The 13,601-nt window shown below is 47.3% G+C and overlaps 1 protein-coding gene across 1 annotated transcript in view; it reads right to left on the bottom strand.

Annotated features, from left to right (window-relative positions):
* Positions 1-13,399, bottom strand: part of CLMP (CXADR like cell adhesion molecule) — an 81,829-nt gene extending 68,430 nt beyond the window's left edge. Inside the window, 1 exon segment of the mRNA XM_028125991.2 lies at positions 13,256-13,399. Coding sequence (XP_027981792.2) covers positions 13,256-13,399 — 144 coding nt within the window.
* Between the last annotated feature and the right edge of the window lie 202 nt (positions 13,400-13,601).

Raw genomic sequence — 13,601 nt, 5'->3', positions numbered from 1 at the left:
ATGAGTGCTGTGGAGCCAAGAGCCCTGCTGGGCATGGGGAGCAATTGGCCCTACTCTTAACACAGTCTTCTTTGTCTGCAGGGCCTTAGGTTCAAATTGCAGATCTGGGTTTGGAAGTGCAGCTGACATGGAAACCTGCCCAGGCCTATAGCAGAATCACAGTGGGCTCTGGGAGAAAGCAGAGCTTCCGACCCTGTTTCCTTGGACAATGCACCGAAACCCAGGTATGGCTGTGGTCACCTAGTCTACCTTCCAGGTTCCAAGAAGGGCGGTGCCCAACTCCTCTCAGACAGGGAGGTTTTTACCCTATTCTGAAGGAATCACCTCCCTCCACCCCACCGCCCCCAGTCACTCACCTATTCCAGTAATAACAACCTGTGCAAGTTCCTCCTTTTGGCTAACTGAAATCTGTTTTGCCGCAAGGAAGCCTGCTTTTTCTTGCTCCTTCTAGGAAGGAGGGTCGGTCCACAGCCATCTTATAGACTACCTCCTTAACATGAAAACCCCCGCTGTCTCCTCTGTCCAGCTCACCCACCAGTTCCTTTATCTCTTCATCCCTGGGTACCTACTCTGTGCCAGGCAGCAAGCATTCCAAGACAAACTCCATTCTCACAATCATATGGTCTTACGTGGGGAGAGCGGCAGGGGAAGGAGCAAGAGACAGAAGACACATTTATTACAACAAGTGATATTTGCTAAAATGGCTCTATGGACCAAGTCTTTGGGAGCAGAGCCAACAGCAACAAGCTCACCTCTGAGCCTGGCCATTAAAGCCAAGTAAGACATTCCCCGGGTGAAAAAGGAGGCCAAAGGGTGTTCTAAACAGAGGGAAGACTGGGCATGTAGACCAGAAGATCTGAAAGGGTCTGCCCCCTGGGGAACAGCAAACCATGCAAAGGAGTTTGAACCCTGTCTTCCAGTCTAGAGGCAACAGGCCGCTGAAGCCCATGTTAAGCCAAGGGCATTAACCCTGGTCAGTTTCGAGTCCCAGAGGGGAACCCTGGAGACAGTACAGGCTGGGCTGGGAAGGGAGTGGGACGAGAGGAGAAAGGGCGGCTGGGAGTCTGCTGTGCTTATTCAGGCAAGAGAGAAAGTCAGTTAAGGAGGAGTGACACTTATTTAAGCCATTTTTAAAGTAACGTTTAAAAAATAAAACTTACACCTACTGGGGCGCCTGGGTGGCTCAGTCGGTGAAGTGTCTGCCTTCGGCTCAGGTCGTGATCCTAGGGTTCTGGGATCGAGCCCCGCATCGGGCTCCCTGCTCAGCAGGGAGCCTGCTTCTCCCTCTCCCACTCCCCCTGCTTGTGCTCTCTCTCTCTCTTTCTCTCTCTATCAAATAAATAAATAAAATCTTTAAAAAAATAATATGGCCAATCTTGTTTAAGAAAAATAATAAATAAATAAAACTTATACCTACTTATTATGCCAAACCTGGCAAATAAGGACAAAAATAATGGAAGAAAAGAACTATCACCAGTAAAATTTCCTTCCAGTCCTTTTTCTGTGCATTTACATACACACAAAGCAGTGATTGTTCCATATGTACAGCTCTGTAGCGCTTTCATCACTTTCATTACTCAACACAATAGCAAAAGCACTATCCAAGTCATGCAAATTCTTTGTTATGTCTTGCTAACAGCATTATATTCAACTGTATAGATTCATGATGCATAATTCACTTAGCCATTATCCTATTTGGGGACATTTAGTGTGTGCCTGTGTTTTTACTGCAGTAAACATTATTTTTTAATTTCTTGAAAAAAATTTTTTAAAGATTTTATTTATTTATTTGACAGAGAGAGAGAGAGTGTGCACAAGCAGGGGGAACAGCAGAGGGAGGAGGGAGAAGCAGGCTCCCCATTGAGCAGGGCGCCCGATGTGGGAACATGACCTGAGCCAAAGGCAGACGCTTCACTGACTGAGCCACCCAGGCGCCCCTGCAGTAAACATTTTTGCACATAAACGTACATTCTATCTGATTATCTCTTTAGCATAGGTTCCCAATGATGGCATTATTGGGCCAAGGCTGTTGAGTGTTTTTAATTCCTGAAGCAGACTTCTAAACTGTTCTTTTTTTTTAGAGAGAGAGAGAGGGAGAGAGTGCGTGCGAGCAGGGAGGCGGTGACAGAGGGAGAGGGAGAGAATCCTCAAGCAGGCTCCAGGCTCAGGGCAGAGCCTGACACGGGGCGACCTCACTCACGATCCTGAGACCCTGACCTGAGCTGAGATCAAGAATCTGATGCTTAACCAACTGAGCCACCCAGGCACCCCTCTAAACTGTTCTTTAAAATGGTTTGTGCTGATTGTATCCCCACTAATGATGGAGGAGGCTTCTCAGGGGGACCATCTGAAGGGGCCACAGTCTTCATCTTCACCGTTTTTTTTTTTTAAGATTTTATTTATTTATTTGAGAAAGAGAGAGGATGCGAGATAGAAAGCACGAGAGGGAAGAGGGTCAGAGGGATGTGGGACTCGATCCATGGACTCCAGGATCATGACCTGAGCCGAAGGCAGTCGCTTAACCAACTGAGCCACCCAGGTGCCCCCATCTTCACCGTTTTGATGACATCTTTCCAGGGGGGCAGAACATGTTACCCCTTGCACCGTTGCGCACAGACCAGAAGCCTCTCTCTCCTCTTTAGCATTTCCTCAAAGCCAACACTCTCTTTTCCCAGATTTCCCAGAGTAATGATCAGTGAGAGCAGATATAGTTTGCCTTAACCTCTTAGAAAGAACTCACTTCTGGGATAGGACGGCAGGTCCAGGATTATTCCAGAGTGAGCCACATGTCACCAATGCTCGAAAGATGAGCACCGGCATGAGTCAGAGCATAAGCAACTGTTCATGATCCAGGCCTGCTTTTCCTATGGCTGAAGCCACAGCATAGCCTGGATTTCTGGGAGACTCTCTGCTTCTGTCCTGTTATTGCTGAAGTATTCTTACGCTAGTCAGACCACAAACTTGCTTATGTTTATAAAGCAGTCTTATATGAATATATTCATGGACACATGCAGATGTGAGCTGACAAGTCTCCGTGCACGCCAGATGGAAGTCTGTGCCTAATAACCACAAGGGAATGATTGCACAGGGCCTGGCTCGTTATAAACATTTTACCGTATATGATCTCATCTGGAGAGTTGGTGTGGTTAGGGAAGAGAACACAGGCTTTGCAACAAGATGTGTACAGGGTTGTGACTTTGGCCAAATTTCTCCGACTCTAAGAGCCCTGCCTTCCTCCTTTGTGAAACGGGAGTTGTGTCCTCATTTTGCAGTGGTCAGTGACATAAGCAATAGAAAAATGGAGCGCTCCAAAGGCTCCCCACCTACCCATCAATTTTTTTTTAAATTCCAGCTCTATGAGTCTAAACTTCTGTGAACATTAAGCTCTCTACCTGATGGAGAGGCCAGGACTTACCTTCAGAGTAAGCTCTTCTTACACCTACTTCATTGCTTTTCTTACTACAATATGCTTCCTCATATTGCCCTCCAAATCCAGTTCTCTGGGAGTAGGAAGGCGTTTGGAAATTTTTTCCACATGTAATAGGAGATTCCAACTATGGCCTTCTTTCCTATTCAGGGAAACGAGATGGTTCAGAGGAAGGGGCAACACAAGCAAAGATCATCTGGACTTAAAGCACATTCTATCCTGAATCTGGCACCTCTCCCACCTGGTTACTAAAGCGCTATCTCCTGAAATGTACTATTTCTCATCTAGGCCTGACACTGGGTCTCCTTTAACTGATTTATTAAGCTTTGGAAAAATAAATAACAGAGTCTCCCACTTGCTTCCTTCTTTTGGAGATGTGTTTGGTCTCTGGGGAGATTTTGCAGTGGATGACCTCGCTGGCCGTTCATTTTCTGAAGAAGGCACTTCTGTCTAGAGGCAGCATCCTAACGTGGTTTGTATTCTCTTTCTATTTCAGGCCCCATGGCTTTCCTTTAATCTAGAAATTAGGAAAACACTTAGCGTTGGTTTTTTCGGGTTTTTTTTTAATGGTTGTTTAAGGTTATTTAATTCATACGCTGTTACTCAATCCAGCATTCCTTCCCCTGGCCTAAGCCATCTGGTTTGTGTTCATTGTGAAACATGATAGTGGGATATTAAGCTTTTGAAAGTTCAGGCAGGAAAAGGGGTGGGGGGGTGGGGGCTCTATCTTGCAAAAGTGGTAGCATTTCCTCCCTCTTTCATGACCCACAAATGTAGTTGGAAGCACTTTAGCTTTGGCTGGATTGTGATTTACTTGGGCCATTGCATTTGTCGATAAAGGCTGTAAGCTTGTGAGTCTCAGCTGCAATTGGAACCAGAACTCGACGGGTCCCACATATCAAAGAAACTTCAGAGGAAAATGTTTCTCATCTGGATGCTGCATCAAGAGCTGCTCTGAAGGATCAAGTCCTGGCCTCTGCATCAGGTGCAAACTTTAAAGTTCACAGAAGTTTTGACTCCTATGGCTGTTGAGTTGCCTCAAGAAGTTTTCTCATCTGGTGATTTTCTCCCCCCCCTTTTTTAAATTTATTTATTTAAGTAATCTCCATACCTAATGTGGGGCTTGAACCCGCGACCCTGAGATCAAGAGTCACACGCTCCTCTGAGTGAGCCAGCCAGGCACCCCTCATCTGGTGATTTTCTAAATCTAGGGTATAAACGAGCACCAAGGGTCCATATGAAATTTTCAGAGCTTCACAGGGAAGAAAAAATATAAATGATGCAATATGTATGGTATAAAACGAGGTAATAATAAAATACTTAGAATGGCACCCAGCATATAGTTAGCACTCAGGACATGTTAGTTGTTGTAGAAAGAGTTGTTCTTGTATGGCTGTCATTTTGTCATTTTGTTATTCTTGTTGAAATGCCATTTCTTTTTAGGAACAATTTTAACAGCATGATGGTAGTTCATATTTTTGTTTCATATCTGTAGTCAGCCATATTTGAAAAGTGGGTCCCAATGTCGTGTCCAAATTTATTTTGGTCCCTGAAATCTAAAAGTCTGAGAAACACTGATTTAGGCATGCCTATGCTTTCTTTTCTTTTTTAAGATTTTATTTATTTATTTGACAGAGAGAGCACAAGCAGGGAGAGCAGGAGAGGGAGAAGCAGGCTCTCCGCTGAGCAGGGAGCCTGATGCGGGGCTCAATCCCAGGACTCTGGGATCATGACTTGAGCCAAAGGCAGACGCTTAACGATGAGCCACCCAGGCACCCGACATGCCTATACTTTCCAAATCAAATTTTGTCTAATCTGTCAATGAATTTCTTTTCGAGTGACCTGAAGGAAACTTAACCACCTTTCCACATCTGTCTATAAGGATTGGAGATCTCTGGACAAGGAATTAGACTAGTGGCCCATGAGCACCCCAGCCCTGCAGAGTTCTTTCCAAGGTCGAGATTGAGCAAATGGGACCCCAGTTGCTGAGACCTACACCCCATTCCTCCGAACTATTCTCTCCCCTTCTACTACCTGTTCTTCTGACTCATTTGCCCCTGCTGGAACCACTGGAGGCAGGAGCTTTGTCTCGCTTGAGAGATAGCCTCCCCAGTCACAGCAATTGATTTCCCTCTATGAGCCTAGCCCGTCAAGCCAAGCCTTGCCTTAGCTTAGAATTAACAGAGTATGTAAAGAAGACAGTGCATGTTATCTCCTTGGCTCTGTTTAAATCACACAAGTGAGAATCAACCACTGTGGGTGTAATACTTCACATGTGACATCTGGTGTAACGTACGTTCAGCTCTGAGTCCTCCCATTACAGAGCAACATAGCTGTTCCTGGAAGTTTAGGACAGGTGGGTCATTCATTCGTTTGTTCAGCAAGTATGGTTGCGTACCATGGGTGAGATAGAGCAGGGGATACAAAGAAGGATCAAACCAGGGCTGTGCTTTCAGAGAGCTTACAGTGAAAGAAGACATATGTGCGAACAATTACATTTCCAAGGGTAGAAGGCGCTTGCTGACAAAATGGAAAGTTCATGGCAGTCTAGAGCAGACAGAGATTACTCCAACTGGGGGGGAATGAGGACAATCTTAGGGTAAAGACAGTATTCAAGCCATTTCAGCCATCCTCAGGGTTTGCGTTCAGAACCCTTCCCTGGAAATCCTCACTACTTTGGGGGGCTTTGCTCTTTTGATGCAGTGTGTATTGGGGATGGGGGTTCAGGAGGCAAGGACAAAGGCGGGGAAGATGGGAGGTGGACACGGACCCCGTGGCTCCTGTCTTCTGGGTCTCCTCTTGGAGGTTCTGGTGGGACATCTCATTCTTGCTGAATTGAGAATGCTAAAATTTGAGGCCTGAGCTGGAAGACCAGTCCCACTGGGTTCCATTTTCAGCCCCAAGAACTTGATGGCTAATTTTTGCTTGAACCCAAATGGAAGGTACATGGGAATCTAAAGAAGCCAAACAGGGCTGGAAATGTGGGCTCTGGATCAAAATAAATCAGAAAACTACAAGGAAGCATGGAGGTCTAAGAGGCTGAAGGGTCCTACCCCATCTGGACCATCTGGGTCTACATCTTCCCCAAGGCTTCCTAGGGATTGAAGATGGGTTTTCATCTTGCCCTTGCCTCCTGAATGCCCACCCCCAATACACACTGCATTAAAGGGAGCAAAACACCCCAAAGGAGCGATTTCCAGGGAAGGGCTCTGAATGCAAAGACAGAGGCTTGCTCTAGGATCGCTCAAATGGCTTTCATCTACTGCCCACCACCCTGAAGATCAGAACCTCAAAAATTCATTACTAGGGCTGCCAGCCTTTTGGATTTATAACATATATTTAAAATATCTTGATTATGGTGATGGTTTCATAGGCATATACATATGCCAAAACATAATAAACCATAGACTTTAAATATGAGCTGCTTATTGTATGTTTGATGTATCTCAATAATTGAGGCTGGGTTTTTTTAAGTACTTAGGATTGATGTCAAATAACCTCCCCAGAGGGGCACCTGGGTGGCTCAGTTGGTTGAGTGTCTGACTCTTGATTTCAGCTCAGGTCATGATCTCAGGGTTGTGGGATGAACCCCAAGGCAGGCTCTGTGCTCAGCGTGGAGTCTGCCTGAGATTCTCTCTCTCCCTCTCCCTGTCCCTCCCCCTGCTCTCTCTCAAATAAATAAATAAAATCTTCAAAACAAAACAAAACAAAACAAAACCTCCCTAGACCAATGCCCTCAATACCTCCGGACCCCACTCCCCCGCCAGATCAGGCTTCCCTGAAGGGCCCTGTTTAGTGCTAAGTTAGTCTGTAGGGGAGGCCAAGCGTGCCACCACAATACAGATAGTTAGGATGGGAGAACAGCCAAATTTGCATCATTTCCCACTCAGATTCCCACTGTCCTCATTCCATCCCTTCACCCCAGCCTTCTCCATCATTTTCACAGCCTAGGAGACCCAGGCTCAAATCCTAGCTTGCTGTCACTTACTGAGTGACATTGAACAAATTACTTTTCCGGGTTTCAGCATCTCGTACATCTATAAAATAGAGAGATCTTCGGGCTCTTATGGAGATTAATTCAGTCTACATATTGGGTGCCTGGCACATGTCATGACTTCGGTTAATGATGGTTAGTCCTACTATTATAATAACTAGGGGGAGCTGTTCAAGGAAACTGGAGGGTTTGTTTCAGAAAGCAGAGCAGGAGGGCAGACATACATGAAAAGACCTTCTTCAGCTGTTCACAGGGCTTTGGGGTAGGAGAGAGATGTGTGGCTATAATATAGTAGAAAGGACACTGTCTCTGCAGCTTATTGGCTGTGTGTCTTGGGACCAGTCACTTAAACCCCTCCCTCTGAGCTGCAGTTTCTGTATTTGGTTTTGGGGTTTTTTTCTGATTTTTTTAAAGATTTTATTTACTTATTTGACAGAGAGAGAGCAAGCACAAGCAAGGGGAGTGGCAGGTAGAGGGAGAAGTAGGCTCCCCACTGAGCAAGGAACCTGATGCAGGACTCAATCCCAGGACCCTGGTATCGTGACCCGAGCTGAAGGCAGACACTTAACCGACTGAGCCACCCAGCTGTCCCCACACTTTCTGTATCTGTCAAGTGGGGATTGATACTACGTACTTCAGGGTGTGGTTGTGAGTAGTGCAGTGCGCGAGGTGACACGTATATGAAAATGGCTAGCACAATGCCCATCACTTTATAAAGTGGAGGGCCCTTTACTTGCAAGGCCATTGTGGCCATTATTAATCTTTGTAGCCTTGGTTGGGGGCAGTTTCCGGGAAGGCTGCCTCCATCACAGAGGAGAAATCCTTCCCAGTGCTAAGGGCTAGCTCAGAGTGGAAGCATTTGTAAGTACTGAGCTTCCTGTTATTCTCTCTAATGAAGGACAGATGCTCATCTTCCAGAAAGGGATTTCTGCTGGGTGGAAGCTGGAACAGACAGATATAAAAGTTTTCAACAGGTTTTCATTTAATCTTGTGTGTCAGGAGGAAAGGAACAGGGAAGGGTGGGGATGGGTGGAGGCTGCAGAAATCAGCTGATGTCCCTTCTAAAAGCAGCTATCATGGCAAACCCTATAGCAGCCTGAGGAAACATGCTAAATCCGAGCAAAGGGCACATTTTTTCCTGTGAGGCAGAGTGAGTGGTAGTGGGTGTGCTGGAGATCACACCTCGAGGCTGCGTGTGTTAGGGGGAGGTTTGGAGATTCTGGGAGAACCACTCTTGTCTCTCAAAGCAAGAACTGTCATGGCCTGTCATGGGAAGGCCTGCAGCAACCAAGCTGGCTGTGATCAGCTGGGGCAGTGGACAGCAGCAGGCGCCCTCTTCGCAATCTCTAATTCAGGAGGCTGTATTCCTGCAAACCAGTCTTTGAAGATGTGCACAGGCTTCCAGATCCCTGGGGTTGGTGAGCTGCTGGGGTTGGTGAGCTGCTGGACGAGCCTGGGGCTAGCAATGGGGACAGCGGGCTGGAGTCCCAGCTCTGCTATTAACTATCCATATGATCTAAGGAAAGCCGCCTAACCTCTGTAAGCCTCAGTTTCTCTCCCTCCCTCTCTCCCTTCCTTTGTGAGCAGTCTTTTCCACAGACCAGCAGAGCAGGCTGGGAACTGGGAAACAGAATCTGAGCCCACCACTCCCTGCCCCCTACCACCAGATCTACTGAAGCAGAGTTGCATTTTAACAAGATCCCCAAGTGATTCATAAGCACCTGAAAGTCTGAGAAACACTGGCTTAGAAGGCTTGAATAGTACTCAATTTATGGCACCAGCTTTATAGTCAAACTACCCGGGGCCAAACCCTAACTTCATGGCTCGCTAGCTCCGCAACCTTCAGCAAGAGCTTAACCTCTGTAGGGTTCCATGTTCTCCTCTGTGAAATGGAATCCTGATAGTTCCTACTCAGTAGAGTGGCTAAGGGGATTAAATGCAATAACATATGCGATGATCTTTGCACATAATAGAAGCTCACAGTAGAAGCATCTACACACTTGCTCTGTTGCTAGGCATGCCATACAGGAAAGAGCACACGTGTCTGTTCATCACACCTGTACTGAGCATCTAGCTCTGTTCTTAGCACAGAGGAAACAGAAGTCAATGACACAGGCAAAGCCCAGACTCTTGTAGAAATGAACAAGAGGTAAGTGCATGAACGGAGGTAAAAAGAATATTTCAGACTGTGATAAATGTTAGAGAGCAAATATAACCGGGTAATGTGAGAGTGAGCAGGCAGAGCTCTGGTTAGACCAGGGAGGGTGGGTGGGGCTCAGGAAAGGCCTCACTGGGGCAGTATTTGCCCTGAAACCTGGAAGGCAAGGAGCCAGCCTTGCAAATATCAGGGGAAAGAGCATCCCTGGAGGAGGGAAGAACAAATGTAAAGACCTTGAGCCTGCAGCGAGTTTGGCATCTTGGGGACAGAGGCCTGGGCAGGTTCAGACTGTGTGGGGTCTATTCTAGTGCAAGGGAAAGCAGTGAGGGCCCAGCCAGCACAGCAGTGGGGAGCCTGGGGGTTCCGGGGCTGAGGGGCACAGGTGAGAACAACAGGAATCGCTTGGGGCTGCAGCTTCCCACAAAGGAATGCCGCAGACCCCTCCATCTGCAGAGCTGGAAGCACCCAGAAACCTCTCCCCACTTTGCAGAGTGAAAACCAAGGCCCAGAGAGTGGGCTGCTCAAGGTCACTTCTCAACCACCCAAGGACGGCCCCCAAATTGGCCTGTAAACTAAGAATGTGTGTTATTTCCAGAGTCAGGCAGAACAACTATTTTACGTTGGTCTCTGCCCCCCATCACATGTCCTTTCCCCTGCTCCTCTGCCCCAGGCTCTGCCTGTCCGGCCTCCTGCCCCCTCCCCAAAGGCCCTTCCCCAAGGCTCCCAGAGGCAATGCCTTCAAGTCACTATGTATTGACCCCACATTGTACACATTCTTGTTCCACTGTTGGCTGAAGTAAGACCTCACCCCTTAATGACTCTCCTTTTCCAAAACCCCTCTTCACTTCCGGTCTGTACCAAACATTAACAGTTTGGCATTTCATTACATTCTGCCTAACATCTTTCACCATTCCTTTCTCTTCTTGTCAGTCTGGTCCTCCCCGATCAGACCTTGATGAGCAGGGTCTTGGGTCATGTACTGGTCCATCTCCACCCACGGAACCAAGCACACAAGGGTCGCTCCATACAGGAAATCTGTATCTTCTTTAAAATCCACCCACAACCGAACCCTTTTGAGATCTCAGGGAAAACAACACACACAGAAGAAATTGTTACACAACCAACCAACCCAGGTCAGAGACATCTCTCCCTATGGTAAGAAAAGCGACGGTTTGCTTTCTTGGTGTCAGGGTGGGATTCACATCACAGCAGAAATCAGTTTTGTCTGAAACAGCTCTAACTGAACGGCTGCACACATTCATCTCCCCAGGCCTGCCTGTCACTCTGTCCCTGGGGCTGCGCTTATTTCAGAGTCTCTACTGGGCGTGTGACTTGGAATAGAGAGAAAGTTGACAAATGTGGGTTATGCTTCTTTTTAGTCTGAGGCCGCTCTGCCAGCCCAGAAAGACAAATGTCTTTTCTTCCCTTGCCCGGTGCCTGTGATTTTAACATCTGACAGTCCAGCTCGAGAGCACAAAGATTACAGAAAATAACACGCCGCCGCCACCACCACCATCATCATCACCACCACCACCACCACCACCACCATCACGCAAAGGACTTGAACCATGGCTTTGACTCAGGTTTCCTTTGAGAAAAGCCAAGGTCTAGAGAAGCTGTTGAGACCTAGGAGGATCTGGCAAACCACCTCCTCTCCTGGAATACAGACTCAATCACTTGTTTGCAAAGCTGGGTTCAGGTCTGGTGATGAAGAGCCAGGCACCCAATAGGAAAACAAACACACAGGTTCTGAATACTGCTTTTGCAGTCTCCTTATTCCTCCAATAACTCAGTCCCGAGAGCCTGCTGTTTGCCACCTGTGGCTCTGTTATGTGCCATGCCCCTGTGCTTTTATTTCGTGGATCTGAGTCCCCGGCCCCACGAGCATAGCCTGCTGCCCATGCGTGCACTCTGGTTAATGCGCTGCCTGCTCCTGACGGCGCTAGCCTCTCCCCAGTCCAAGGGAGGGCGAATCCCGGAAACTTTCTAAGAGCCAGAGCCTTTGTAAGAACATCATCATTTCACAAACAGAAGAGCTTAGCCATGAATCCTGTCATGCCCATACAACTTCAAAACACTCTCCAGCCTTTCACCCCAACTGGGTCACACATGGGACCCCTGACTCCTTTCTTCCTCAGCCTATAAGCCTACGTCTTGTGTGTCAGTACACATCCCTGAGGTTATGGCCAAGCTTTTCCCAGGGCAGATAATTCAGGTGCGAATCTTCCATTTCCCCAACTCCTGTCAAAGACGCCTTAGGTCCTGCTCTATAGCTTCTTAGACGTTTCTTATGTTCTGTGGGGATCTTGTATAGGTCCTACAGGGTCTGGTTGAGAACCTCAGGGGCCTGAGATCCTGCCTGTCTCAACCAGCTCCCTGTGAGAACAATGTTGCTTGTCTGAGGACCACACTCTGAGTAGCAAGATAGTTGACCAGTAGAATGGTCTTCTTGGGACCGTCATGGTTTTAGCACTAAAAGTCCTGTGTTCTGTGCCTGAGAAAGCCCTCTGAGTAGCGAGATGGTTGACCAGTAGAATGGTCTTCTTGGGACCATCATGGTTTTAGCACTGAAAGTCCTGTGTTCTGTGCCTGAGAAACCCCTCAGTCCTGGGCAAATCAGGATGGTTAGTCACCATACATCTTAAATCTCAAGCCTTCCCAGAGTAGAGAGTAGCTATATCTGGCAACAAATTTTCATCGAGTGCACGCATGTTAGGTGAGCTGCGGCGGCCATGGGACCACAGAGGACGGGGTGGGGGCAATGAAGAGTCCTGGTGAGTGCTGTGGGATGCTGCTGCCCCTCATAAGGGAGCTCCTGGTCCTGTGGAGGAGTGGGACGAGCAGTGATTTGGGGGCCAGGAGAACTGACTTCTTGTTCTGGTTCTGCTACTAACTAGGGAAATTTTCTTAACCTCTGATCCTTTTTTTTAAAGATTTTTATTTATTTATCATAGAGAGAGAGAGAGAGCACAAGCAGGGGGAGCAGCAGGCAGAGGGAGAAGCAGACTGGGGACTCGGTCCCAGGACCCTGAGATCGTGACCTGAGCCAAAGGCAGACACTTAATAAACTGAGCCACCCAGGCATCCCCCTCTGATCCTTTTCTATAAAATAGAGGCTGACAATATCTGCCTTACGATGTCATCATGGAGAGCTAATATATGCATAAGCGCTAAGCCTGGAAATAAAATAAAATAAAAATAACGAAGAGGGAAAATAAAATAAAATAAAATAAAATCATTTTATTTAAAATCTTTAAATCCCACCAATGCTTTCTGTCATCATTAACTGACTTGGGTCTCTTCTGCGTGCCCTGCCTCAGTGATACCGCACTAGTCAGTGATGTGTGGGGTAAATCCGCCAAGACAGAGGAGAAACGAAAGAAGAAGACTTTTAATTCTATGTACCCAGGAAAGAGCCATTCACCCCCAGAGGGCCTAAAAAGGGTCAGGGAATGAGTCGGCCAGCATGGCTGGGTTGGCCTTCTCCACTAATGAAGCTAAGAGTTCAGATTATGCTGGAAGGAAAAGCCACATATTCCCCAAATTATTACAGTACATGGAAAATAAATCACCAAAGTGTAAAAGGCTTGAATGACTACAGGCTCCCCACCACCAGATGTAAAGCAGAGGGTTTTGGGGGGGTCTCTCGCCACCTCCCACCTATGGACCTGCTCACCACACAGCTCTGACCATCCCATTCCAAGGAGAGGGTGTAGGTCCTTTCAGGGAGCAGCGAAGTGTGGTCGCCCTCCCCCGGGGGTGGGAGGCAGGCTGGACAGGCCGCGCTACCTGCAAATATATCCACCATCTTCTGATCCATGCCTAAGATAACTCTTTCCTCGTTGGGGTTTTTTTGATGATAAAGAATCCTCATCAAAGATACTCTAGGAAAAGGTCACATCTTTACTTTCATAAGCTTACATTTTACATTCATTAACTTTTTCATTCCCAAGTTTGTCCGCTCCTTCATCCATTTTCCACGTATCGACTGAGTGCCAGCCACTGGGCTTGGTATCGCAGAC

This window comes from Eumetopias jubatus, unplaced genomic scaffold (assembly GCF_037043125.1).
Source record: "Eumetopias jubatus isolate StellerSeaLion01/CBP00866 unplaced genomic scaffold, mEumJub1_p1.0 scaffold_13, whole genome shotgun sequence".
NCBI classification, from domain to species: domain Eukaryota; kingdom Metazoa; phylum Chordata; class Mammalia; order Carnivora; family Otariidae; genus Eumetopias; species Eumetopias jubatus.
Note: the sequence above shows the minus strand (reverse complement) of the source record. Positions and strands in the feature narration are given on the sequence as shown.